Source organism: Xenopus tropicalis, chromosome 1 (genome assembly GCF_000004195.4).
Source record: "Xenopus tropicalis strain Nigerian chromosome 1, UCB_Xtro_10.0, whole genome shotgun sequence".
Classification (NCBI taxonomy): domain Eukaryota; kingdom Metazoa; phylum Chordata; class Amphibia; order Anura; family Pipidae; genus Xenopus; species Xenopus tropicalis.
This window is the reverse complement of record NC_030677.2, coordinates 18,579,733-18,604,771: the sequence shown is the minus strand read 5'-3', so window position 1 is coordinate 18,604,771 and position 25,039 is coordinate 18,579,733. Positions and strand designations below refer to the sequence as shown.

Genomic DNA, 25,039 nt, shown 5'->3' with positions numbered 1-25,039 from the left:
GAGGGAGGGGGCAGAGAGGGCACAGAGTTGAGGGAAGGAGGGCAGGGCAGATAGGGCACAGAGGTGAGGGAAGGTGGGAGGGGGCAGAGAGGGCACAGAGGTGAGGGAAGGAGGGAGGGGGCAGAGAGGGCACAGAGGTGAGGGAAGGAGGGAGGGGGCAGAGAGGGCACAGAGGTGAGGGAAGGAGGGAGGGGGCAGAGAGGGCACAGAGGTGAGGGAAGGTGGGAGGGGGCAGAGAGGGCACAGAGGTGAGGGAAGGAGGGAGGGGGCAGAGAGGGCACAGAGGTGAGGGAAGGAGGGAGGGGGCAGAGAGGGCACAGAGGTGAGGGAAGGAGGGAGGGGGCAGAGAGGGCACAGAGGTGAGGGAAGGAGGGAGGGGGCAGAGAGGGCACAGAGGTGAGGGAAGGAGGGAGGGGGCAGAGAGGGCACAGAGGTAAGGGAAGGTGGGAGGGGGCAGAGAGGGCACAGAGGTGAGGAACTGGAGGCAGAGAGGGCACAGAGGTGAGGGGAGGAGGGAGGGGGCAGAGAGGGCACAGAGGTGAGGAAGGGGAGGCAGAGAGGGCACAGATGTGAGGTAGGGAGGCATAGAGGGCACAGAGGAGAGGTAGGGAGGCATAGAGGGCACAGAGGAGAGGTAGGGAGGCAGAGAGGGCACAACCCAATATGTATGCACTGGCGTGGGAATATTTAAATACAGAATGCAATGATATTCGTGTGAGACAAGACCTGTACTGAGTCACTTTCTGAAGCAGCGCCTCTCCCTCAGTAATACAATATGCAACTCTGGAGCTGTTTCTAATGGTGAATTACTGATGTGCTGATCCGCTCACTGCACAGGCCAAGGCTATGGGGCGCCCCAGTAACGTTACAAGTGCCGGTTCTGCTACACGGCCAATGAAAGCTCAAGGAGTAGCGCAGGAGAGATGCCGGCTGGCAGGGTGCGCTGACTGATAAACCAGGTGCACCTGTGTAGGGAAAGGGGAAATACTAGCCGGGCAACTATTGGCCCAAGGCACGCCTGGTTAATTAGGCAGCTCATAGGAATGTGCATTAATACTGTAAATACAAGAGGAGTTTGTGAGTATGAACCCTCCTGTTCTCTCCGTCTGCCCTTTAGCACAGACTAGTCATGCACTCAAACCTGGGTTTTGTTTAATTCCAAAGTTAATCTTTAACTTTGCAGAATCCCATTTCCATTATATTGAATGGTCCAAACTATGGCCCCTCTATACTTGCCCAAGCTACAGCCAGCAGCAACCACTATACCTTGAACTTGAGCCTCACAGGGCCAGTGCAATAGTACATAAACCCCTAGGAGCCTCCGCTATCATTTGCTACTGGGATTTCCTGATAGCTTAAAGATTAAAGGGGAACTCCAACCAAAAACTTTTCTTTATAAACGTTCTGTGGTAACTGATATTGAAAGGAGTTTCTATCTCGCTGCTTATCGTCTCTGTCCTGGTTCTGACTCATGAAACAATGTAGCAGAAGCCAGTAAATGAACATCATCTGATGATAATAACAAAGCGTTCCCAGAGAGACAATGGTCTTCATCAATGTCATTTAAAGATGTAGCTAGAAAGGAGCAGCACTAGCCCTACAGGTTGCAAATTCTGAATATGGAAGGCTATGTACATTCAGATGTTGGGGAATTTCCCAAAGGTCAGGCATGAGAAGCTACATTATGCAATGCACTAAACTATCTGTTTGGCTTCCGGCACGTGTAGCAGGTTACAGAGTTTCAACCATCCCATATTTACTCTGGTCAGAACGCAATGTCAGTATTTCTTTCCCTGCCCCCTAATGAGGTCTCTGGGAATCATCAGACAACACTGCCCAAGGCATCAGTATCACTCATGTATTATAAGGGATAATGTACCCCCTACTGTAAATGATAAGGATATTAGCAGTCACTGAGGGGTTCTGTGCCCATATAAAGGCACAAGGCTGCAGGCTGAGTTATACAGGGAACTCTGAGTATCACTCATGTATTATAAGGGATAATGTACCCCCTACTGTAAATGATAAGGATATTAGCAGTCACTGAGGGGTTCTGTGACCATATAAAGGCACAAGGCTGCAGGCTGAGTTATACAGGGAACTCTGAGTATCACTCATGTATTATAAGGGATAATGTACCCCCTACTGTAAATGATAAGGATATTAGCAGTCACTGAGGGGTTCTGTGACCATATAAAGGCACAAGGCTGCAGGCTGAGTTATACAGGGAACTCTGAGTATCACTCATGTATTATAAGGGATAATGTACCCCCTACTGTAAATGATAAGGATATTAGCAGTCACTGAGGGGTTCTGTGACCATATAAAGGCACAAGGCTGCAGGCTGAGTTATACAGGGAACTCTGAGTATCACTCATGTATTATAAGGGATACTGTACCCCCTACTGTAAATGATAAGGATTTTAGCAGTCACTGAGGGGTTCTGTGCCCATATAAAGGCACAAGGCTGCAGGCTGAGTTATACAGGGAACTCTGAGTATCACTCATGTATTATAAGGGATAATGTACCCCCTACTGTAAATGATAAGGATATTAGCAGTCACTGAGGGGTTCTGTGCCCATATAAAGGCACAAGGCTGCAGGCTGAGTTATACAGGGAACTCTGAGTATCACTCATGTATTATAAGGGATAATATACCCCCTACTGTAAATGATAAGGATATTAGCAGTCACTGAGGGGTTCTGTGCCCATATAAAGGCACAAGGCTGCAGGCTGAGTTATACAGGGAACTCTGAGTATCACTCATGTATTATAAGGGATACTGTACCCCCTACTGTAAATGATAAGGATTTTAGCAGTCACTGAGGGGTTCTGTGCCCATATAAAGGCACAAGGCTGCAGGCTGAGTTATACAGGGAACTCTGAGTATCACTCATGTATTATAAGGGATAATGTACCCCCTACTGTAAATGATAAGGATATTAGCAGTCACTGAGGGGTTCTGTGCCCATATAAAGGCACAAGGCTGCAGGCTGAGTTATACAGGGAACTCTGAGTATCACTCATGTATTATAAGGGATAATGTACCCCCTACTGTAAATGATAAGGATATTAGCAGTCACTGAGGGGCTCTGTGCCCATATAAAGGCACAAGGCTGTAGGCTGAGTTATACAGGGAACTCTGAGTATCACTCATGTATTATAAGGGATAAAGTAACATGCTTGGGACTTATTCCAGGCCATTGTGAGCTCTTATTCCCATCTCGGCTGAAGTGCAATTCCTGAAATTCTGAACATTCAGTTTAGCCCTAAAAGGCCTGCAGAAACAGAAGATTTTTCTTGGCTCCCTGTCCCATAAGAAATAAATAGGGGTAACTCAGCAGCAAAGATACTGCCCTGTGTGATCAATCCCACGTGACAAGCGGCAGGGTGGCACAGACAGATGGCGTTCCCAGTGGAGCTGCCGGAGACAAGTTTATCCTAAGGGCTCAGCACAAAAGGAGGTGATGTTGGCTGGGAATGGATAAAGCGTCTCAGTGCGTCTTTAACTCGGAATACAAATAAAAATGAAGCTTTATGGGAACAGGATGCAAAAAGGTGCAAGTTGGTGGGATACAGGCACATCAAGTTAGCAGAGCCCTCCTCTCCAGGGGCCTAATTGTTAGCCCGCAAGTCTCCTGGGCCCCCTGGGCAGTAGGTTCTGCCAACATGTAGAATGGGTCACGTCTCAAAAAAAACACACCCACTCCCCCAAAAGCCCCTCCCAATTAGTGACCCACAGATCACAATTTTCTTCAGTAAAAGGTGGCCATACACAGGCTGATTCTAGCTGCAGATATTGATCCTTTAGACCAATTTGGCAGCTTATCAGCCAATGTATGGGCACTAACTACGGGCCTGTCCGACCAACATCTGGTCTGAAATCAGGCAGATCTTGATCGAGCAGGTTTGATTTTTCATCAGATCGGGGACCGCTTGGGCTCATTGATGCGGTCCCCGAACCAACAGGTGCCTATACATGCCGATCTAATTCGAATTAGCCCCATATCACCCACCTGTAGGTGGGGATATCGGGAGAAGATGCGCTCACTTGGGGACCTTGCCACTGTAAGGCCACTGTAGCTTGGCACATAGTGCAAGATGTTATGTGTTACTGATATGGGATAGAAGCATCCGAGTGTGACAGGGACATCACTGCTGAGTCATGCTGAAACTGCTCACACTCACCTAGGGACACGCAGAACAAGTAGCCACTTCTGCACATACTGGCAGTCATGTGCATGTATATATGTGCTCCCTGCATTTACATGTGTGCTTCCTGCATGAACTTGTGTGCTCCCTGCATTTACATGTGTGCTTCCTGCATGAACTTGTGTGCTCCCTGCATGAACTTGTGTGCTCCCTGCATGAACTTGTGGGCTTCCTGCATGAACTTGTGTGCTCCCTGCATGAACTTGTGTGCTCCCTGCATGAACTTGTGTGCTCCCTGCATGAACTTGTGTGCTCCCTGCATGTACTTGTGTGCTCCCTGCATGAACTTGTGTGCTCCCTGCATGTACTTGTGGGCTTCCTGCATGAACTTGTGTGCTCCCTGCATGAACATGTGTGCTCCCTGCATGAACTTGTGTGCTCCCTGCATGAACTTGTGTGCTCCCTGCATTTACATGTGGGCTCCCTGCATGAACTTGTGTGCTCCCTGCATGAACTTGTGTGCTCCCTGCATGAACTTGTGTGCTCCCTGCATGAACTTGTGTGCTCCCTGCATGAACTTGTAGGCTTCCTGCATGAACTTGTGTGCTCCCTGCATGAACTTGTGTGCTCCCTGCATGAACTTGTGGGCTTCCTGCATGAACTTGTGTGCTCTCTGCATGAATTTGTGTGCTCCCTGCATGAACATGTGTGCTCCCTGCATGAACTTGTGTGCTCCCTGCATGAACTTGTGTGCTCCCTGCATGAACTTGTGTGCTCCCTGCATTTACATGTGGGCTCCCTGCATGAACTTGTGGGCTCCCTGCATGAACTTGTGTGCTCCCTGCATGAACTTGTGTGCTCCCTGCATGAACTTGTGTGCTCCCTGCATGAACTTGTGGGCTCCCTGCATGAACTTGTGGGCTCCCTGCATGAACTTGTGTGCTCCCTGCATGAACTTGTGTGCTCCCTGCATGAACTTGTGTGCTCCCTGCATGAACTTGTGTGCTCCCTGCATGAACTTGTGTGCTCCCTGCATGAACTTGTGGGCTTCCTGCATGAACTTGTGTGCTCTCTGCATGAATTTGTGTGCTCCCTGCATGAACTTATGTGCCTCCTGCATGAACTTGTGTGCTCCCTGTATGTACTTGTGTGCTCCCTGCATGTACTTGTGTGCTCCCTGCATGTACTTGTGTGCTCGCTGCATGAACTTGTGTGCTCCCTGCATACATACGTACAGCTGCAAATTAACTTCCAGCTGCAAAATTCATTAGGTTAGGTCCATCTTATAGAGTTAAACTTTCCTTTTAACCCCCATGTTACCAGGAGGCCGTATGACAGCACATATAGTAGGGTGAGATGGTGGTGTGAGGCGTAGATGGTGTAACAGTGAGAAGCTATGTGTAGGGAAGCATGATGGTGTAACACTGCTCTGTATCAACACAGTGCAATATGTTTGGCACACCTACACCTCCCTGACAAAAGGCTGCAGATGGGAGTTTCTCTCCATTCCCAGGCAGCAGCTGCAGGTTGGACTGCATCTATTTGCCCTTTGCCGTGCAACCAGCCCTGTAGGTACCAGGAGAAACCAATAAGCATAATGATTACTAAGAAGAACAGTGCAGCCGATCAGGCAGGACATGGCTATTCTGGGTACAGCTAACAGGAGCCTGCATCTGTTACTCACAGCAATTAGATGAGTTTATTATAGGGAATGTATAAAGCCTGTATGCCACACAACAGCTGTGTTTGTTACTGCAAGGATTGCTGGAACAACAAAATGCATGCCTGCCACCAAAGTGCTTTCAGCTATCCTGCCCAGCTCCGAAAGTGTCCCTCTCCAATCCCCCAAGCAAACAGAAACATTTCATACATTAGTTACTACATTATTTATCAGCAGCGTCAGCCCCTACTGAGCATGTTCCCTTGGCTTAGCTGCTAATGGGTTGCTACATTTGGAGTTTGCCAAAAAATCACAAGAGTGACCCATCTGTCATATAGGAAAATGATATGAGACCAAGGCAGGACTTTCTGGCCAACATTCAAAGCAATATGTGGTGCAAATGTACCACTGCCCACACTGGAATAACCCACATGCCTACAGTGGTGGTAGCATCAGGGGTGACTTTCACCCAGATGGAACAGTCTTTACTAAAATCCCTGACAGACACTGGTGATGAGTGGGTTGGGAAGTTTCCATCCTACACTTATCCCTAACCCTCTGCTTGCTAAGCTCCAACCCCCTCCCAATGTCCTCTGCCATTTTTAATCTGCAACTTAACCCACTACAATGACTGTTAAGTGGGCTGACATGGTCACATCACCTATAACAGTGGTTCCCAACCAGTGGCTCAAGGGCAACATTTTGCTCCCCAACCCCCTTGGGTGTTGCTCTCAGTGCCCCCAAACCAGGGAGTTATCTTTGAATTCCTGACTTGGGGGCAATTTTTGGTTGAATAAAAACCAGGGGTACTGCCAAACAGAGCCTTTTGTAGGCTGCCAGTCCTCATAGGACCTCCCAAATAGCCAATCACAGCCCTTATTTTTAATGCTTGTGTTACTCCCCAACTCTTTTTACATTTGAGTGTTGCTCACGGGTAACCTATAACCTATAAGTTTCACCTACCAGAGCTTTTGAAAGCCCTTACATATGCCACAAAATTCTTTCCTACTATAAAAAAAAACAGTTTGCTGTTTGCGCCAGATGCATCAACAAAGCCTGCTCCATCTATTGGACCAGTCAGGCATTTATCATTTTCTTATTTCTCACTGATAATCCCCTGCTCCACGGGGCCAGGCAGCAAAACACTGGGAATCTCCCCATGTGCCATTTCCTTAATGTGCCCTTTGTTGGGTGCTTTATCATTTATTTACAGGCTTACTACATGCGAATGTGGCTTTGGATAAGGCTCCTCTGTGGTCCCACACAGGTAGTCAGTAGAGAAGGAATCATCTGTTGATAAAGGCCTTTTGCCTGCGCACTGCAATGAGAATAAGTAAGGAGTCAAACCTGTACGTGCTCAGGGTCCACAATCCTCGTGTTGCACTCCTGCGAGTCCTGGCCCTCTTTGCAGATGTAGAGGAACAACAGAAGGAACGCACTGACAATGAGGCACCTGTCGTGGCACAAACAGATTAGATGAATTAATAAATTATACTACAGGATATAGAACAATCCATTAGAAAGTTAGCATAGTGTAACTACTCTGTTCCGGGCCCCCCCTGCAAAAAAAACTTCGGAGGGGCCTGGCTGAGAGTAGAAAAACCCACCTGCCCCCCCTTCCTGACAACCACCCCACCCGCTCTCCTACCTGAAAGTCAGGGGGAAGCAGCAATTTATAAGCAAAAATAGAGAAAGCAGACCCTGTAGTCCAGGTCCCCTGCCCTGTCCCTTGTGCTTCTTCTACTATTACGCCACTGTAAAGATCCTATTATTGGGAAATCTCCAGTTGCCAACACCTTTATTTTGTTTGCTCCATTAAGGAACTGTAAAAGTTCTAATTAGTGGTTGGTTGAACCTAGTGTACATTCTAATGCTATGATTGGCTACAGCATTATCAACCCCATGTGTTACCTACCGACACAATCCAAAAAGGTCAAGTTATTAAAACTCATAGCCTGTACAGAGAGATACCATAAAACCATGGCAGCATAGGGATTCCCCTGTACTAAGCACAATTCAGCAGGAACCGCCCCCTAAGTTTGCTCATAGCCTGTACAGAGAGATACCATAAAACTATGGCACATAGGGATTCCCCTGTACTAAGCACAATTCAGCAGGAACAGCCCCCTAAGTTTGCTCATAGCCTGTACAGAGAGATACCATAAAACTATGGCACATAGGGATTCCCCTGTACTAAGCACAATTCAGCAGGAACAGCCCCCTAAGTTTGCTCATAGCCTGTACAGAGAGATACCATAAAACTATAGCAGCATAGGGATTCCCCTGTACTAAGCACAATTCAGCAGGAACAGCCCCCTAAGTTTTCTCATAGCCTGTACAGAGAGATACCATGAAACTATAGCAGCATAGGGATTCCCCTGTACTAAGCACAATTCAGCAGGAACAGCCCCCTAAGTTTTCTCATAGCCTGTACAGAGAGATACCATAAAACTATGGAACATAGGGATTCCCCTGTACTAAGCACAATTCAGCAGGAACAGCCCCCTAAGTTTGCTCATAGCCTGTACAGAGAGATACCATAAAACTATAGCAGCATAGGGATTCCCCTGTACTAAGCACAATTCAGCAGGAACAGCCTCCTAAGTTTGCTCATAGCCTGTACAGAGAGATACCATGAAACTATAGCAGCATAGGGATTCCCCTGTACTAAGCACAATTCAGCAGGAACAGCCCCCTAAGTTTGCTCATAGCCTGTACAGAGAGATACCATAAAACTATAGCAGCATAGGGATTCCCCTGTACTAAGCACAATTCAGCAGAAGTAGTGTATAGTGTTCTTTAAATCTTTGGCTTCAACCTTGGCCCAAGAAAAGTAATGCACAATTATAGACCATTAATCCTTATGCTATTTCATTGGTATTTCCCTTACACGGCAGGATATAATCTACTGACAAACAGTTTAGAAAAAGGATATTTTTTATAAGCCTCAGGTTATGTTAAGATCTGTTGTCCCTTTTGTCTCTTTTATTAAATAGAAATGTTGGTTTTTGTAAATACAGATCTGTAAGCAAATTCTTCCTCCATGACTCACACACAAGTGTAGATTGAAGCAATAGGATATGTTTGCCTTTTGTCTGGCCAATAATACTGAAATTCTTGTGGGTATCTACTGGGGGTATCTACTGGAACCCCCACGCAGCTCATTGCTATTTATGGACTTATTTTCACCTACAAGTTTTTTTACTTTTTCTGTCCAACCCTGATCCAGTTCTACACAGGTCCGTTTCAAATGAGTTAACACCCTTTATGAAGGCCAATGGTAAGATTCTGGTCATCTTATATGGCATTAAGGGGGTGGTTCACCTTTGAATTAACTTTTAGTATGTTAGAATAGCTAATTCAAAACCACGTTTCAATTGGCCTTCATTTTTTCTTTTTATAGCTTTTGAATAATTTGCCTTCTTCTTCCAACTCCATTTTTCATGTAAAAAACACATGCTTTGTAAAGCTACAATTTTGCTGTTATTGCTACTTTTTATTATCTTTCTATGCAGGCCCCCTCCTAGTCATATTCCAGTCTCTCATACATCAGTGCAAGGTTACTAGGGTAATTTGGGCCCTAGCAACGAGATTGCTGAAATTGCAAACTGGAAAACTGCTGAATAAGAAAGTAAATAACTCAAAAACTATAACATCATCCACATCATACTAAAAGTTATTTTGAAGGTGAACAACCCCTTTAAAACACCCTGTATCCCCGTTGTTCTGATCCAATCATTCTTGGACCAGGCCCCACCTGGGGCCCAACAGAGAACCTGAAGTCTGGGGGCCAATTTCTAGGGTCGATCGGGCCCGCCAGGGTACCAGGTAAAATCAAGCCCCAGCTCCCTGGGCCACCAGTCCTATGGCAGGTAAGGGGGGAAGTGGTGATAGGCAATGGCTAGAGGTTTGGTTCTGTAATGGGCCCCAAATACCCTAGTCTGATGCTGTCACTGTGCAACTATAAGTAGTAAATCATGTTAAATAGTACGGCTCTCTAGAGTATAAAATTCCTTAGTCCAACCCTGTTTACAAATGTCTATTTAAAATAAAACACTTCCTTCTAAAAGTTTCGGCTACATTCCTATGCCGAATTGGTGCCAGCTCATTTTCCAGGACACATTTTATAAATAATAAAGCTGCCCGTACACGATAATATTTTTAAAAGATCTTTTAGTTACCGCAGGACCAAGCTTATCCTAAACCTATAGTTTAAAAGTACAATTTGTCTTTCAACGAAAACGATTATTTCAAGCGATATTGTCTAGTTGAAGCTGGGAAATTTACTGTACCTGCTTGGTTCGGCAAACAATGGGACAATGTGTAAATGTCATTGTTAATAACGATGCCCAGTTGATTTTCTGACTAGATATGCGATTGTTTGGTGCCAGTGTCGGACTGGGCTGCTGGGACACCGGGAAAATACCCAGACCCGACTCTATTGCTGCTTCCTCTGACCTCTGTCTGTTTCACATTTTCACGTTGGAGGGGGTGGGGGTTTAGGGGTGCACGGTGGGGGCCCATGCGGGGGACGCAGCTGGAGGAGGCACCTGAGGAGGTAGCCCCGGTGGGCCCTGCACCCCCAAGTCCGACCTGCCCACGATAATTTGACAGATTTGTTGGATGGCACTAAGTCGTTAGGGAGAGAAAAACCTTGTGTATGGCCACCAGTAAGGGATTCTGTCATGATTCTGTCCTGATTTATTTGCTTAGCTTTAGTTCTCCTCTAAACATTTCAAATATGCACATGCTGATGGAAGTTGGAACTAAAAAGTGTTTAATAATTCATATTTCCCCCCTTCCTTCCTTGTAAATCCTAGAGTATGGATTTACAAAAGGAGCAATTATTCACTGATTGGGTTTACATACACATATTGCAATTTTAAGCTGTACACTGTCTCCTGTATAATGTAGCAGGGAAGTGTATGGCCAGAGCTAGTTGTATGATTACACGCTCAAACGTGGATATTCTTAACCAAGAAGAATGCTGGCAGATAAGCAAGGAACGTGGCAAAAGTCCCATAGTGATACATTAACATACATACACCATTGCTTTCTGCATCCTTGTCTTCATATTATTATAGAGTCAACTCACTCCCCGTCTCCCTCTGAAAGCTTAGTGCTATATCTAAATGAACAGTAAGATTTGTTACCCCTGGTTAAATATGTGCTACCACGGGTGATAAATCTTCCCAAAATGCCCTCTTATGGATTGTAAGCTCTTTTGGGCAGGGTACTCTTCACCTCTTGTATCGTTATTGGTTGCTTTGTATTTTATTCTGTATTCTTATGTATAAACCCACTTATTGTACAGCGCTGCGGGATATGTTGGTGCTTTATAAATACATAAAAAGGGGTTGTTCACCTGTATACAACATTTACAAATCTAACACTATTTTTTTACTTCCTTATATGATGTCACGCATAGTACTGGCAGCAGACTTAACTCCTATTGGCTGTGTCGCCTGTCCTGTGCCTGTGACAGAGTGCCGCAGATATAACATAACAGTATGTTAGATTAGTGATATGCTGAGTGTGTTTGCCTATGCCACTGCTAGGGAGAAATTAACCAATAGGCTTTCAATTTATGCAACTGGTTGCATTGGTCCAATAGGAAAGCAGTAAGGGTTGAAGGGTTAAGAAGTTGTGTCAGTGTGTCAGGTTCAAAATAGGCCCCTCCCATCCCTTCAAAAAACTGATCAGAGACACATAAGAACTGGGGTTGGCAAACTACAGCCCCTTGGTCTTTTTAATCTGGTCCGCCGCCTCCGCAAGTCTCATGACGCGAGACTTGGTGTCTGGGGACTGAGGAGCGGAAACGGCGTAACACTTGCCCGGCCTGTCTGTAAATGAATGTGGCCCCTGAGCCAAAAAGTTTGCCCACCCCTGCATAAGAAGAACTGATTTAGGGCTCTGGCACACGGGGAGATTAGTCGCCCGCGGCAAAACTCCCTGTTTGCGGGCAACTAATCTCCCCGAGTTGCCTACCCCTGCCAAGACTCGCGAGTCTTTTTCGGCGATTTCCTGAAATCGCCCCGCCGCGTCTGCCATCCCGCCAGCGACTTACATGTTCGCCGGTCGGATGGCAGGGGTAGGCAACTCGGGGAGATTAGTCGCCCGCGAACAGGGAGTTAATCGCGGGCGACTAATCTCCCCCGTGTGCCAGAGCCCTAAGGGTAAAGACACACAGCTACTAGTAGCAGCTACTTGTCGTGGCTACAAAGATAGACAATGCAGATCATTTACTGATAACTGTCTCTATGTGTGTTTTAGCAGAGGCAATTCTCAGTATTGTCTATGGTAAGGTATTTTCTGGCGTTTAGTAGCCGTGACAAGTAGCTGCTACTAAGTAGCTCTGTGTGTCTTCACCCTTAACAGGTATAAAAAGTAGCTCTTACAGTGGCCTTTTTGCTTTTATTTTATGGAAATTGGAGAGACTTGTTGGTTATTTAAAAAGATTTGGACATTGAGGGTGAACAACTCCTTTAAAATCCTTGCAAGTAATAGATTTAACTTTATCTCAGGAAACTGTCTCCCTTCGCACTTTCCCGTGGTTAAGATTCAGCCCTGTGTTGCAGTAGCCTAATAGTAAAAATGGATTTGCTCAAGCAGAGATCATTTGGGCAGGGAAGGCACTGTTTACCAAACTTAAAGATAATTATATTATTATTATGCTTTATTTATATGGCAGCACTAAATGGAGAGTGTTTATCGATCAGTCCCGGCCCTATAATTACGCTGAGTAAGCAGAGCTCCAGGCTGCCATTATGCACAGTGTTATACACAAGTTTTAGTCCTTGTAGCACTAGACAGTTATAAATCACTTATTCCCTATGTAAAATTCAGGGTGCTTATCTAATGCCAAAATACAAAAGTAAAATTTCACCTTAACCCCCTAGGTGCCAGCAGAATTTCACATTTCAGTTCCACAAAATGCCAGACATTTTGTGCTCTCTCATTCTAGGGGCATTTCTTGGGGTTGGGGGGGTGGATTAGTTTAGGTAGGAAAACTATGCATCATTTTTTTTTAGGAGAACCCGAGCTTGCTAAATCTGCCTGAGTTTGTGTGTATTACTACAGGTATGGGATCCCTTATCCGGAAACCCGTTATCCAGAAAGCTCCGAATTACGGAAAGCCTGTCTCCCATAGACTCCATTTTAATCAAATAATTCAGAATTTTAAAACTGATTTCCTTTTTCTCTGTAGTAATAAAACAGAACCTTGTAATTGATCCCAACTAAGATATAAATAATCCTTATTGGATGCAAAACAATCCTATTGGGTTTAATTAATGTTTTATTAAATTTTTGGTAGACTTATTGTATGGAGATCCAAATTATGGAAAGACCCCTTATCCGGAATACCCTTGGTCCCGAGCATTCTGGATAATGGGTCCTATACCTGTACTACTTGGGGTGAGTGCAAGGTGACTGTTACCCCAATGTTTCTATATATCTGTAATCTTGTTATGGGCTAAGGGGGCCCAGCCTGAAGGCCAGTTAGGGGGGATTTGGGGTGAGTGCATATTTGTGCCCTGGGTACCCCTGGAACTATAGCAGGGTGACTGTTACCCCAATGTTTCTATATATCTGTAACCTTGTTATGGGCTAAGGGGGCCCAGCCTGAAGGCCAGTTAGGGGGGGATTTGGGGTGAGTGCTTATTTGTGCCCTGGGTACCCCTGGAACTATAGCAGGGTGACTGTTACCCCAATGTTTCTATATATCTGTAACCTTGTTATGGGCTAAGGGGGCCCAGCCTGAATGCCAGTTAGGGGGGATTTGGGGTGAGTGCTTATTTGTGCCCTGGGCACCCCAGGAACTATAGCAGGGTGACTGTTACCCCAATGTTTCTATATATCTGTAACCTTGTTATGGGCTAAGGGGGCCCAGCCTGAAGGCCAGTTAGGGGGGGGATTTGGGGTGAGTGCTTATTTGTGCCCTGGGTACCCCTGGAACTATAGCAGGGTGACTGTTACCCCAATGTTTCTATATATCTGTAACCTTGTTATGGGCTAAGGGGGCCCAGCCTGAAGGCCAGTTAGGGGGGGATTTGGGGTGAGTGCTCATTTGTGCCCTGGGTACCCCTGGAACTATAGCAGGGTGACTGTTACCCCAATGTTTCTATATATCTGTAACCTTGTTATGAGCTAAGGGGGCCCAGCCTGAAGGCCAGTTAGGGGGGGATTTAAAGTGAGTGATTATTTTCTGCCCTAGAACCATAGCTAAGTGAAAAATATTGTACAACAACAGGTTGAAACCAATCCGTTTGCTTTATGTTACACTGTTTACCAGGAATGTTAGCCTGAGGCTCGGCAGTGGAAGTGCCACTAACAACCACTAAATAGTGTGTATATGCAATCTATTTACCAAGGAGGCAGAAATACAATACACAGTGATTTGCAAATGTTCACTAGTCTCACGGCAGGTGGAAACTGATTTTCAGGGTTTTGAGGGTTAGGTTTGCCTTGGCCTTTAAGCAAACTACATAGAATCTCTCATTTTGCAGCAATCACGGAAATAAGCAAATTATTCGCAATCCTAATTTCTAAAATTTCCCTTCTAGAAAAAGGAATGCTTTGCTTTTCAAATGAAGCTCATGTGGGGCTGAGTGTATCCATTGGCACGTCATGGTTAGCTGTCTAACTGGTTCCCATTATGAAATCTGACATCTATGATGCCGATTCCCTTGTAATCCCATGTGAGTCTGGTTGGAATGTTTCTATTTTGTATACTGTATATTAATATGTTACTATACTTTAAATAAACAGTGAAACATAAGCACATATTTTCATATTCTGATGTCAGAGCACCTTGCAGCCTTTATATGGGCACAGAACCCCTCAGTGACTGCTAATATCCTTATCATTTACAGTAGGGGGTACATTATCCCTTATAATACATGAGTGATACTCAGAGTTCCCTGTATAACTCAGCCTGCAGCCTTGTGCCTTTATATGGGCACAGAACCCCTCAGTGACTGCTAATATCCTTATCATTTACAGTAGGGGGTACATTATCCCTTATAATACATGAGTGATACTCAGAGTTCCCTGTATAACTCAGCCTGCAGCCTTGTGCCTTTATATGGGCACAGAACCCCTCAGTGACTGCTAATATCCTTATCATTTACAGTAGGGGGTATATTATCCCTTATAATACATGAGTGATACTCAGAGTTCCCTGTATAACTCAGCCTGCAGCCTTGTGCCTTTGTATGGGCACAGAACCCCTCAGTGACTGCTAATATCCTTATCATTTACAGTAGGGGGTACATTATCCCTTATAATACATGAGTGATACTCAGAGTTCCCTGTATAACTCAGCCTGCAGCCTTGTGCCTTTATATGGGCACAGAACCCCTCAGTGACTGCTAATATCCTTATCATTTACAGTAGGGGGTACATTATCCCTTATAATACATGAGTGATACTCAGAGTTCCCTGTATAACTCAGCCTGCAGCCTTGTGCCTTTATATGGGCACAGAACCCCTCAGTGACTGCTAATATCCTTATCATTTACAGTAGGGGGTACAGTATCCCTTATAATACATGAGTGATACTCAGAGTTCCCTGTATAACTCAGCCTGCAGCCTTGTGCCTTTATATGGGCACAGAACCCCTCAGTGACTGCTAATATCCTTATCACTTAAAGCTGGGGGTACATTATCATGTGTGCCTAGATATGGCCAGAGGGATGCTAATAACTATGCCTGATATATGGTTACATAAGTGTGCCTTGCCAATACATTCTAGAAACCCTTCAGTTCACCTCTGCCCGACATGAATCTTTCTGGAATTTCATGGCGTCCTATCATGGAACAGCAGTAGGTGAGGCCATAAGGAAGGCAGTTTCAGCTGAAATTTATGCAAAGTCACAACTGCAGAAACCTGTTTCAGTCGGAGTAATTACCTGTACTGTTTGGTAATATAAGGTCATGCACTTGGGATTTGGAAGTTATAATGGTGCTAATGCAGTTAGCTGCTGATGAAGAAGGACTTGTGGGTAATAACTGTAGCAACAATGCCAGTCAGCTGCAGGACAGGCCTGTAAGGTACTACCCTTTATAGAAAAGAGGTCATACTTGCCCTTTACTAAGCACTGTTAAAGCTGCAGTTTGTTTTAGGCACAAAATCCTGCACAGATGAATTTAAGATTCTCAGTCTGATCTGTATATAAATATATATCATTTATACATACCTATGAAGCCACTCACATAACTACAGGCATCAATTATGCACACGTTAGGCTACAGGGAGGTGAGTAATGTTATTTATAGCCCCACTGCCTATTAATAGGGGTGTGACAATCACCAAATAAATAGTTTGGAATCATATCAAGGTCAGGCTGAGTTAATGGGACCAAGCAAACACAAGTTCAGCCTTCAAGGGGATGTAAAGGGAAAAACCAGAATGCACAGGAATGTGATATTGTATAGTTTACATCTATAGCAGCCCTATACAGTTCCAAGGGTAAGTGCACCTTAGAATTAGTGAGATGCAGATGTGGCCTGTCTTCCCTATTAATAACCCAGTATTATATACACCACTCTTACTAGTTATCTTAATATTCATATTCCTCTGTCATTCAAACCCCTGCCTGGTTGCTAAGGTAAGTGGGACCCTAGCAAGCAGATACCAATTGGCAAGCATCAGCGTATTGTGGCATGATAGGAAACCATCCTGCGGCTTATTTGGCGACATACTCTCAGCTGTATAAACTGTCACCTTCAGCCGCGGCCGTGATCTCAACAACGCAAAGAGCAGAACTGATGCAGTTGTTTGCTCAGCTGTGTCGGACGTTTGTCGACACATTTCGGTGATGAATGAAATTAACAGGAAAATCTTCTGTATCCTGCGCACGTGCCATTTGTGTTTGTCAGTTGCTACACACCCCTTTAATATAATAATAATAATGTGTGGGTGCAGCCTCCTCCATCCACAGAACACCCCACTGACACAATCCAGATGTGCATCCTGCTCCACCCACAGAACACCCCCATTGACACACAATCCAGTTGTACATCCTGCTCCACCCCAGAACACCAAAAGGCAACAAAAAGCAAGTAGCACTCAGGGCTACAAGGGAACAAGCCCCTTAAAAAAATTTTATTGCAAAGGTGCAACGTTTCGGGGCAAAAATAGCCCCTTTATCAACAATGCTTGATAAAGGGGCTATTTTTGCCCTGAAACGTTGCACCTTCGCAATAAAATTTTTTTAAGGGGCTTGTTCCCTTGTAGCCCTGAGTGCCACTTGCTTTTTGTTGCCTTTTGTAGTTCTGGGAGGGTGCCGATCCCTCTAGCAGTGTGCACCGGGCGTTCAAGTTTGGAGAGCCAGGGTGTGCGGAAACGGTCTCTGTTGTACCCACCCCAGAACACCCCCATTGACACACAATCCAGATGTGCATCCTGCTCCACCCCAGAACACCCCCATTGACACACAATCCAGATGTGCATCCTGCTCCACCCACAGAACACCCCCATTGAGACACAATCCAGTTGTACATCCTGCTCCACCCCAGAGACACGCAATCCAGATGTGCATCCTACTCCACCCCCAGAGACACACAATCCAGATCTGCATCCTGCTCCACCCACAGAACACCCCCATTGAGACACAATCCAGATGTGCATCCTACTCCACCCCCAGAGACACACAATCCAGATGTGCATCCTGCTCCACCCACAGAACACCCCCATTGAGACACAATCCAGATGTGCATCCTGCTCCACCCCCAGACACACACAATCCAGATGTGCATCCTGCTCCACCCCCAGAACACCCCCATTGAGACACAATCCAGATGTGCATCCTGCTCCACCCCCAGACACACACAATCCAGATGTGCATCCTGCTCCACCCCCAGACACACACAATCCAGATGTGCATCCTGCTCCACCTCCAGACACACACAATCCAGATGTGCATCCTGCTCCACCCACAGAGACACACAATCCAGATGTGCATCCTGCTCCACCCACAGAACACCCCCATTGACACACAATCCAGATATGCCGCCTGCTTCACCCCCAGATGTAGCACTACAGACTTTACCTCCAATGCTCACTCCTGCCCACAGCATTTCTCAGCCTCCACTCACAGATGCATCGCGCAGAGGAAACAACTGAATTCTGAACATGTTAAAGAGTCTCTGAATGCATGGCATTAAAATCATCCTTCATAATGGATTCAAACTGACCTGAGGAAAACTCTGAAGCAGAATTTACTGGTGGGTCTTTTCATTTCTCTTCCCATGTCAGACATCACAATAGCGACAGGAATCTCTGTACAGTGACATGTGCGGAGTCTTTTGTGCATCGGTACATCTGTAAAACAAGAACAGACATATATGATGCATCTGTACATCTAGGGAACAAGAACAAACTTAGATATGATGCATCTGTGCACCTATGAAACAAGAACAAACTTAGATATGATGCATCTGTGCACCTATGGAACAGGAACACACTTAGATATGATGCATCTGTGCACCCATGGAACAAGAACAAACTTATATATGATGCATCTGTGCACCTATGGAACAGGAACACACTTAGATATGATGCATCTGTGCACCCATGGAACAAGAACAAACTTATATATGATGCATCTGTGCACCTATGGAAAAAGAACAAACTTATATACAATGCATCTGTGCACCTATGGAACAAGAACAAACTTAGATATGATGCATCTGTGCACCTATGGAACAAGAACAAACTTAGATATGATGCATCTATGCACCTATGGAAGAGGTGCATAGATGCAGAGGAGCACGTTATTGTGCCAGAACACTCTTGTGAAATGGAATATTTATACCTGCCTGACAAGCTGACAACTCAGCCCTGAGGGCCATGTTGGAAGTTTTTATCGACATATGCATACCTGCAAAACTAAAATACACTTCATCTTTATATCTACAAAACAAGAACAGTCTTAACTATGGTGCTTTTGTACATCTACAAATAGGAACAGACTCAGATATGACGCATCTGTACACCTACTGAACAAGAACAAACTTAGATTTGATGCATTTGTACATCTACAGAACAAAAACAGACTCAGATATGGTGCATCTGTACATCTATAGAACAAAAACAGACTCAAATATGGTGCATCTGTACATCTATAGAACAAAAACAGACTCAGATATGGTGCATCTGTACATCTATAGAACAAAAACAGACTCAAATATGGTACATCTGTACATCTATAGAACAAAAACAGACTCAGATATGGTGCATCTGTACATCTATAGAACAAAAACAGACTCAAATATGGTGCATCTGTACATCTATAGAACAAAAACAGACTCAGATACGGTGCATCTGTACATTATTATTATTATTATTAACATTTATTTATAAAGCGCCAACATATTCCGCAGCGCTGTACATCTATAGAACCAAAACAGACTCAGATATGGTGCATCACTACATCTATAGAACAAAAACAGACTCAGATATGGTGCATCTGTACATCTATAGAACATAAACAGATGCAGATATGGTGCATCACTACATCTATAGAACAAAACAGACTCAGATACAGTGCATCTGTACATCTATAGAACAAAAGCAGACTCAGATACGGTGCATCTGTACATATCTAGAACCAAAACAGACTCAGATATGGTGCATTTGTACATCTATAGAACAAAAGCAGACTCAGATACGGTGCATCTGTACATCTATAGAACCTAAACAGACTCAGATATGGTGCATCTGCACATCTATAGAACCAAAACAGACTCAGATATGGTGCATCTGTACATCTATAGAACAAAAACAAACTCAGATATGGTGCATCTGTACATCTATTAAATAAGAGCAAACTTAGATATGAAGCATCTGTATACTTGTTGAACACAAACAGTTTTAGATAACATGCATCTATGCACCCACAATGTAAGAGCAGTGTTAAGCATGGTGCATCTGTACAACTATGGAATGAAGACTGATTTATAGGCAATGCATCTCTAGGAAACAGGACCAGGCTTAGATATGGTGCATCTGTACATCTATAGAACAAAACAGACTCAGATATGGTGCATCTGTACATCTATAGAACAAAACAGACTCAGATTTGGTGCATCTGTACATCTATAGAACAAAAACAGACTCAGATATGGTGCAACTGTACATCCATAGAACATAAACAGATGCAGATATGGTGCATTTGTACATCTATAGAACAAAAACAGACTCAGATATGGTGCAACTGTAGATCTATGGAACAATAACAGGCTTAGCTGTGGTGCATCTGTACATCTATAGAACAAGAACAGGCTTAGCTGTGGTGCATCTGTACATCTATAGAACAAGAACAGGCTTAGCTGTGGTGCATCTGCACTAGACAAACAAATACGGTGCATCTGTCAACCACTTAAACAGGAAAAGGCAAGATGGTGTGAATGTCAGGTTACTGTGTGTTACTGTGTATAGCGTGGTGATATATTGTCAAGGGAGAGCTGCATTTGTATCACAGTGTATAGTAAGGCATGATGATGTAAGTAGCACTTTATATCTGAAAACAGGGCTGCGGAGTCGGATTTGTGGAGTCAGAAGCAATTTGGGTACCCGAGGAGTCAGAGTTGAGGGATGTATGTACCGACCCCACAGCCCTGGAACAGTCCAACCTGCAGCCTTCAGCCTGAGTTACACCTCTTAGAACCAGCTCCCACCTTCATCCAAAAGCTGAATAAAGCATGATGGGAACTGTAGTTCTAAACAACTATAGGACCCAGACTGGGCAGCCCTGACCACAAAGACATGTACAATGTAAGGCAGCCGCATTCTTTTATAGGGCAAGTAAGTACACAACAGCCTGTAATTAGACACGTAAGGTTTTGGCACGACAAAGCGCTTTATTATGTGTAATAGCTGGATTCCCATAGTGACATTACAGAGAGGACTCTGGTACAAAGTTGGTAACTGTGCAGCCCTGACGCTATTCACCCCTAGCAGGGCATAACCTGAAGCAGCATTCAAGCTCAATACTAACTTGCTGACCCTAGGGATGCTGGGAACCTGAGCTATCACAAACCAGCAGCTTTAAAGGGGAAATCCATAAAGAAATGCACTTTTAGTTTGCTCTGGGCTTGATGTTTTTAAAAATGAACTGCTTCTCAACTTTATTTAGTTATATTCCCTGAAGTTGTCCCCTTAAAAGAACAGTAACACCAAAAAATGAAAGAGCTTTAAAGTAATAAAAATATAATGCACTGTTGCCCTGCACTGGTAAAGCTGGCCATACACGCACCGATAATATCGTAGGAAACCTCGTTTTGTACGATATTCGGTGCGTGTATGGCAAGTCGGTGAGTCGACCGATATCGCAGGAGGCTGCTGATATCGGTCGACTCACCGATTGGGTGGGTTAAAAGATTTTGATCGGGTGCCATAGAAGGCGCCTGAGCAAAATCTGCCGTCAGGGCTGAATCGGCAGAAGGAGGTAGAAATCCTATTGTTTCTATCTCCTTATCTGCCAGTGTGTGGCCGATTGTACGATGTTTCGTGCGACCATCGCAAATCGCCATGTGTGTGGCCACCTTAAAACTGGTGTGTTTGCTACAGTAACACTACTATAATTTATATAATAAGCTGCTGTGTAGCCACGGGGGCAGCCATTCAAGCTGGAAAAAAGGAGAAAAGGCACAGGTTACATAGCAGATAACAGATAAGTTCTGTAGAATACAATAGTGTTTTATCTGTTATCTGCTATGTGCCTGTGCCTTTTCTCCTTTGAATGGCTGCCCCCATGGCTACACAGCAGCTTATTTATATAAATTATAGTAGACTTTCTGAAGTAAACACACAACTTTTACCAGTGCAGGGCAGCAGCACATTATATTTTAGTTACTAGTATACACTTTCATTTTTTGGTGTTACTGTTCCTTTAACTGGTTGCCCGGGCCGGTAACATTCGACAACCACAAAGTACATTCAGTCTCAGGCTGGATTATTGTTTGTTACTTATACTTCTATTCATATCTTATTTTGCTCATCTTCTTATTCATCTTCTTTATTTATTTCTCTTATTGATCTTCCATTCTGTTATTCAGTCCACTGCCTAGAAGACCCGGGCCAAGTACCTTTGGCCACTAAGCCAACATTACTTGCCCCTGCGCCCCGCTAAAAGCCCCACTTGGCCAATACATAGCAGTTTCAGCCACCGACATCCCCCCCAACCTGCCATTTGTCCCATACACCCTACTCTAATGATTGCTTTACCCCCGGCAATCATTCCCTTTCTAACTGTGGGCCCCCCCCCCCCAGCTATGGCCAAGCCACACACCTCTGCTGCGAAACCCCAGTTTCAAGTTCTGCTGCCTGGTTGCTAGGGTAAATGGTACTCTAGCAACCAGTTAACAGGTTACATTCCAAATATACATAATAAACCCTACTGCACCTTTACCCACAGCGCTCATATGAGAGATGCCCAGTGAATTATAATGTGCTATGCCCTTATACTGTAATGCCTGGGAGAAAGAGCAGGGCAGTTCCGACTCAACAATATGTCATCTCAGGCTGCTATTTATAAACATAAACACAAGAGGAAGCCTCTGTGCACGGAATTAACTCCACTTTTGTACTGAACTCTCTAAAAGAAACTGTACAATGTAGTACAAATCAGTTCTCTGTCTCATCAGTTAATCAGTTGGATTCTGCTACATAGTTTCAGGAGCCAGAACCAGCAACACACTATCTATAAAGAGTCATATTGATACTGCTATCAATAACCATGACATTTACAAAAAACTTTAAACCCAGTGTGAATGTTGAATAAATACTGGGAAGTTGCTATGCAAAGAGTTCCCCTTTAACAGGAAAATAATATCATTTCTTGAGGAGTAACGATAAGTACTGCATTACCTGTTCCTTCCGTGCCGCGCTTTCCATCCTATGAGTGACTCCTGCTCCAAAGCACAGAATGAGTTCTGTAAAAAGAAGAAATAATTGAGGGATGAACTTTAGCAGGCTCCTGAGCTCCCCATTGCCAAAGCCCTTCATCTTTCAAACACTTCATCTTTAGGGTAATCCCATGATTGCAGAAGGAAAAAGAAGTCTCATGAGTCGCAACGCGTGTGCTTCCCCGGGTGCAGACTCAGAATACAGAGTCCTGGCTCAGCTTACTGGGCTTTGTAAGAGGAGAGGCAGGATCATATGAGCGAAACCCGATAGGAGGAGACAGGAGCACTGAAATGAATAGCAGGTTCAGCCTTCTGCACGGAGATATAAACCCAGAGCTATACATTACTAGATTCACTGCCGTCCCACTGCTGCTGCTGGAGGGCACGCTGCATGGCAATGAATAGAGTATATTAACCCTGATGCACCGACCCCTGCAGCTCCTACACTGTTACAGGGAGAGCAGGGTACATGGAGCTGCTGAAGAACAGCTCTCTGGAAATAACTTTTCCACTATAAGAAAAAACTGAATTCTAGCAATATCTCCATACTAAAAAAAAAAAAAGAAGAAATATATCCCAGTCTGTTTTGTTCCCTGGTTCTGACTCTTGAAACAATGTAGCAGAAGAGTGTTCTCCCCTAGGTCTGATAATCAGCTGGCTTCTGCTACATTGTTTCAGGAGCGAAATAACACCACTGCAGGGAATATGAAGCGACAGGTTCTGCTTCTATTGGCAAATACACTACTCTGATCACCTTTTATTACACTGTATGAGGCCTTTATATAGGGTTCCTAAGGTGTCCACTCCCCCCCATAAACAATGGGATGAAGGGAATAAAGAAGGTATTGTGTCAATGGGCACTGCTAGGAGAAAAGGTGGCCATACACGTTAAAATCCGCTCGCTTGGCGATCTTTTCCCACATGCGGTGGCCGATATCGGGTGAATTAGGTTATTTGGTCGTTTGGCCCTGGGGCAGTTGGTTCGGGGACCGAATCAACGAGCTGATGCGGTCCCCGATCCGACTAAATTTTTTAACCTGCCCGATTGATATCTGCCTGATATCAGGCCAGATGTCGGTCTGGCAGGTCCGTTGTTGGTGCCCCTACATGGGCCGATAAGCTGCCGAATCGGTCTAAAGGTGGCGACACACATGGCGATCTGACGATCTTTCGTGCGACCACTGGTCGCACAAAAGATCGTCAGATCCGCCACTAACCTTCAGGGCTGAAACAGGCAGATAAGGAGGTAGAAACAATAGGATTTCTACCTCCTTCTGCCGATTCAGCGCTGAAGGCAAATTTTGGTCAGGCGCCTTCTATGGCGCCCAATCAAAATCTTTTAACTGGCCCGATCGGCGAGTCGACCAATATCAGCAGCTTCCTGCGATATCAGTCGACTCGCCGACTTGCCATACATGCACCGAATATCATATGAAACAAGGTTTCGTACGATATTATCGGTGCGTGTATGGCCAGCTTAAGGGACTGATATCAGAAGCTAGAATCGGCCCGTGTATGGCCACCTTAAGTATGAGTGCTGCTAGGAGAGAAAGAGAGGGACAGAGAGAGGGGGAGAGAGAGCAGCTGCTGCAAAGAGAGTACGTCTGCTCCAGCAAGTCACATTCTGCTGTATGATCTGGTATTCCTATGATTTATTTATCAGTGCTTACAGAGAGAATGCATTATCAGTCACTCCCTGGGGGGCCCCATCTTGGTTGGACAGCCCTCCTGTTGTTGCTGAAATACCACTCCCGGCATGCTCTTACAAATCGTAGGAGTGACAGTTGGAGGGGTGCAAGCACTGCAATATCAAACAAGCAGCTATCACACAATTAAATGCCCCCTTTCACGTTTTCACTAGAGGGGACCCAAAACACCCTGTTATATTGAATACTGAGTTTGCCCTGTTCAGAGGGGTAACTAGTGTGTGCCGGGCCCCCTAGCAAAATTTTCGGAGAGACCCAGGGCACAGAGATCCCACCGGCCCAATTCCCACCTGCCTGCATCTTCCGCCCCCCAAGTCTTGCCTCGCTGCTCACAATTATGAGAGCGACTGAAGAGGAAGAGAGTTCTTCACTACCATAAAGGAAATAGACCCCTGTTTCCGGGGCCCCCTGCCGCCCCCCCCCCCTCCCCCTGCAACCACAGGGCCTGCTTCCTCTATAGTTACACCACTGGTCCTGTTAAAGAAGAATCAATATGAATAAATGGATACGCTTGGGGGCATACTTATCAAGGGATGAAAACAGATAGAGAGTTCACTTCAGGAGGGCAGGGTAAAACTCCACAGGTCTCTATTCACTTGTATATGGTAT

At 45.0% G+C, this 25,039-nt stretch overlaps 1 protein-coding gene across 1 annotated transcript in view; it reads right to left on the bottom strand.

Annotated features, from left to right (window-relative positions):
• st3gal5 (ST3 beta-galactoside alpha-2,3-sialyltransferase 5) overlaps nt 1-23,117 on the bottom strand; it is a 29,583-nt gene extending 6,466 nt beyond the window's left edge. Inside the window, 4 exon segments of the mRNA NM_001171830.1 lie at nt 7,033-7,063; nt 7,118-7,131; nt 22,687-22,751; nt 23,073-23,117. Of these exon segments, the coding sequence (NP_001165301.1) occupies nt 7,033-7,063; nt 7,118-7,131; nt 22,687-22,751; nt 23,073-23,117 (155 nt within the window).
• Nucleotides 23,118-25,039: the final 1,922 nt, after the last annotated feature.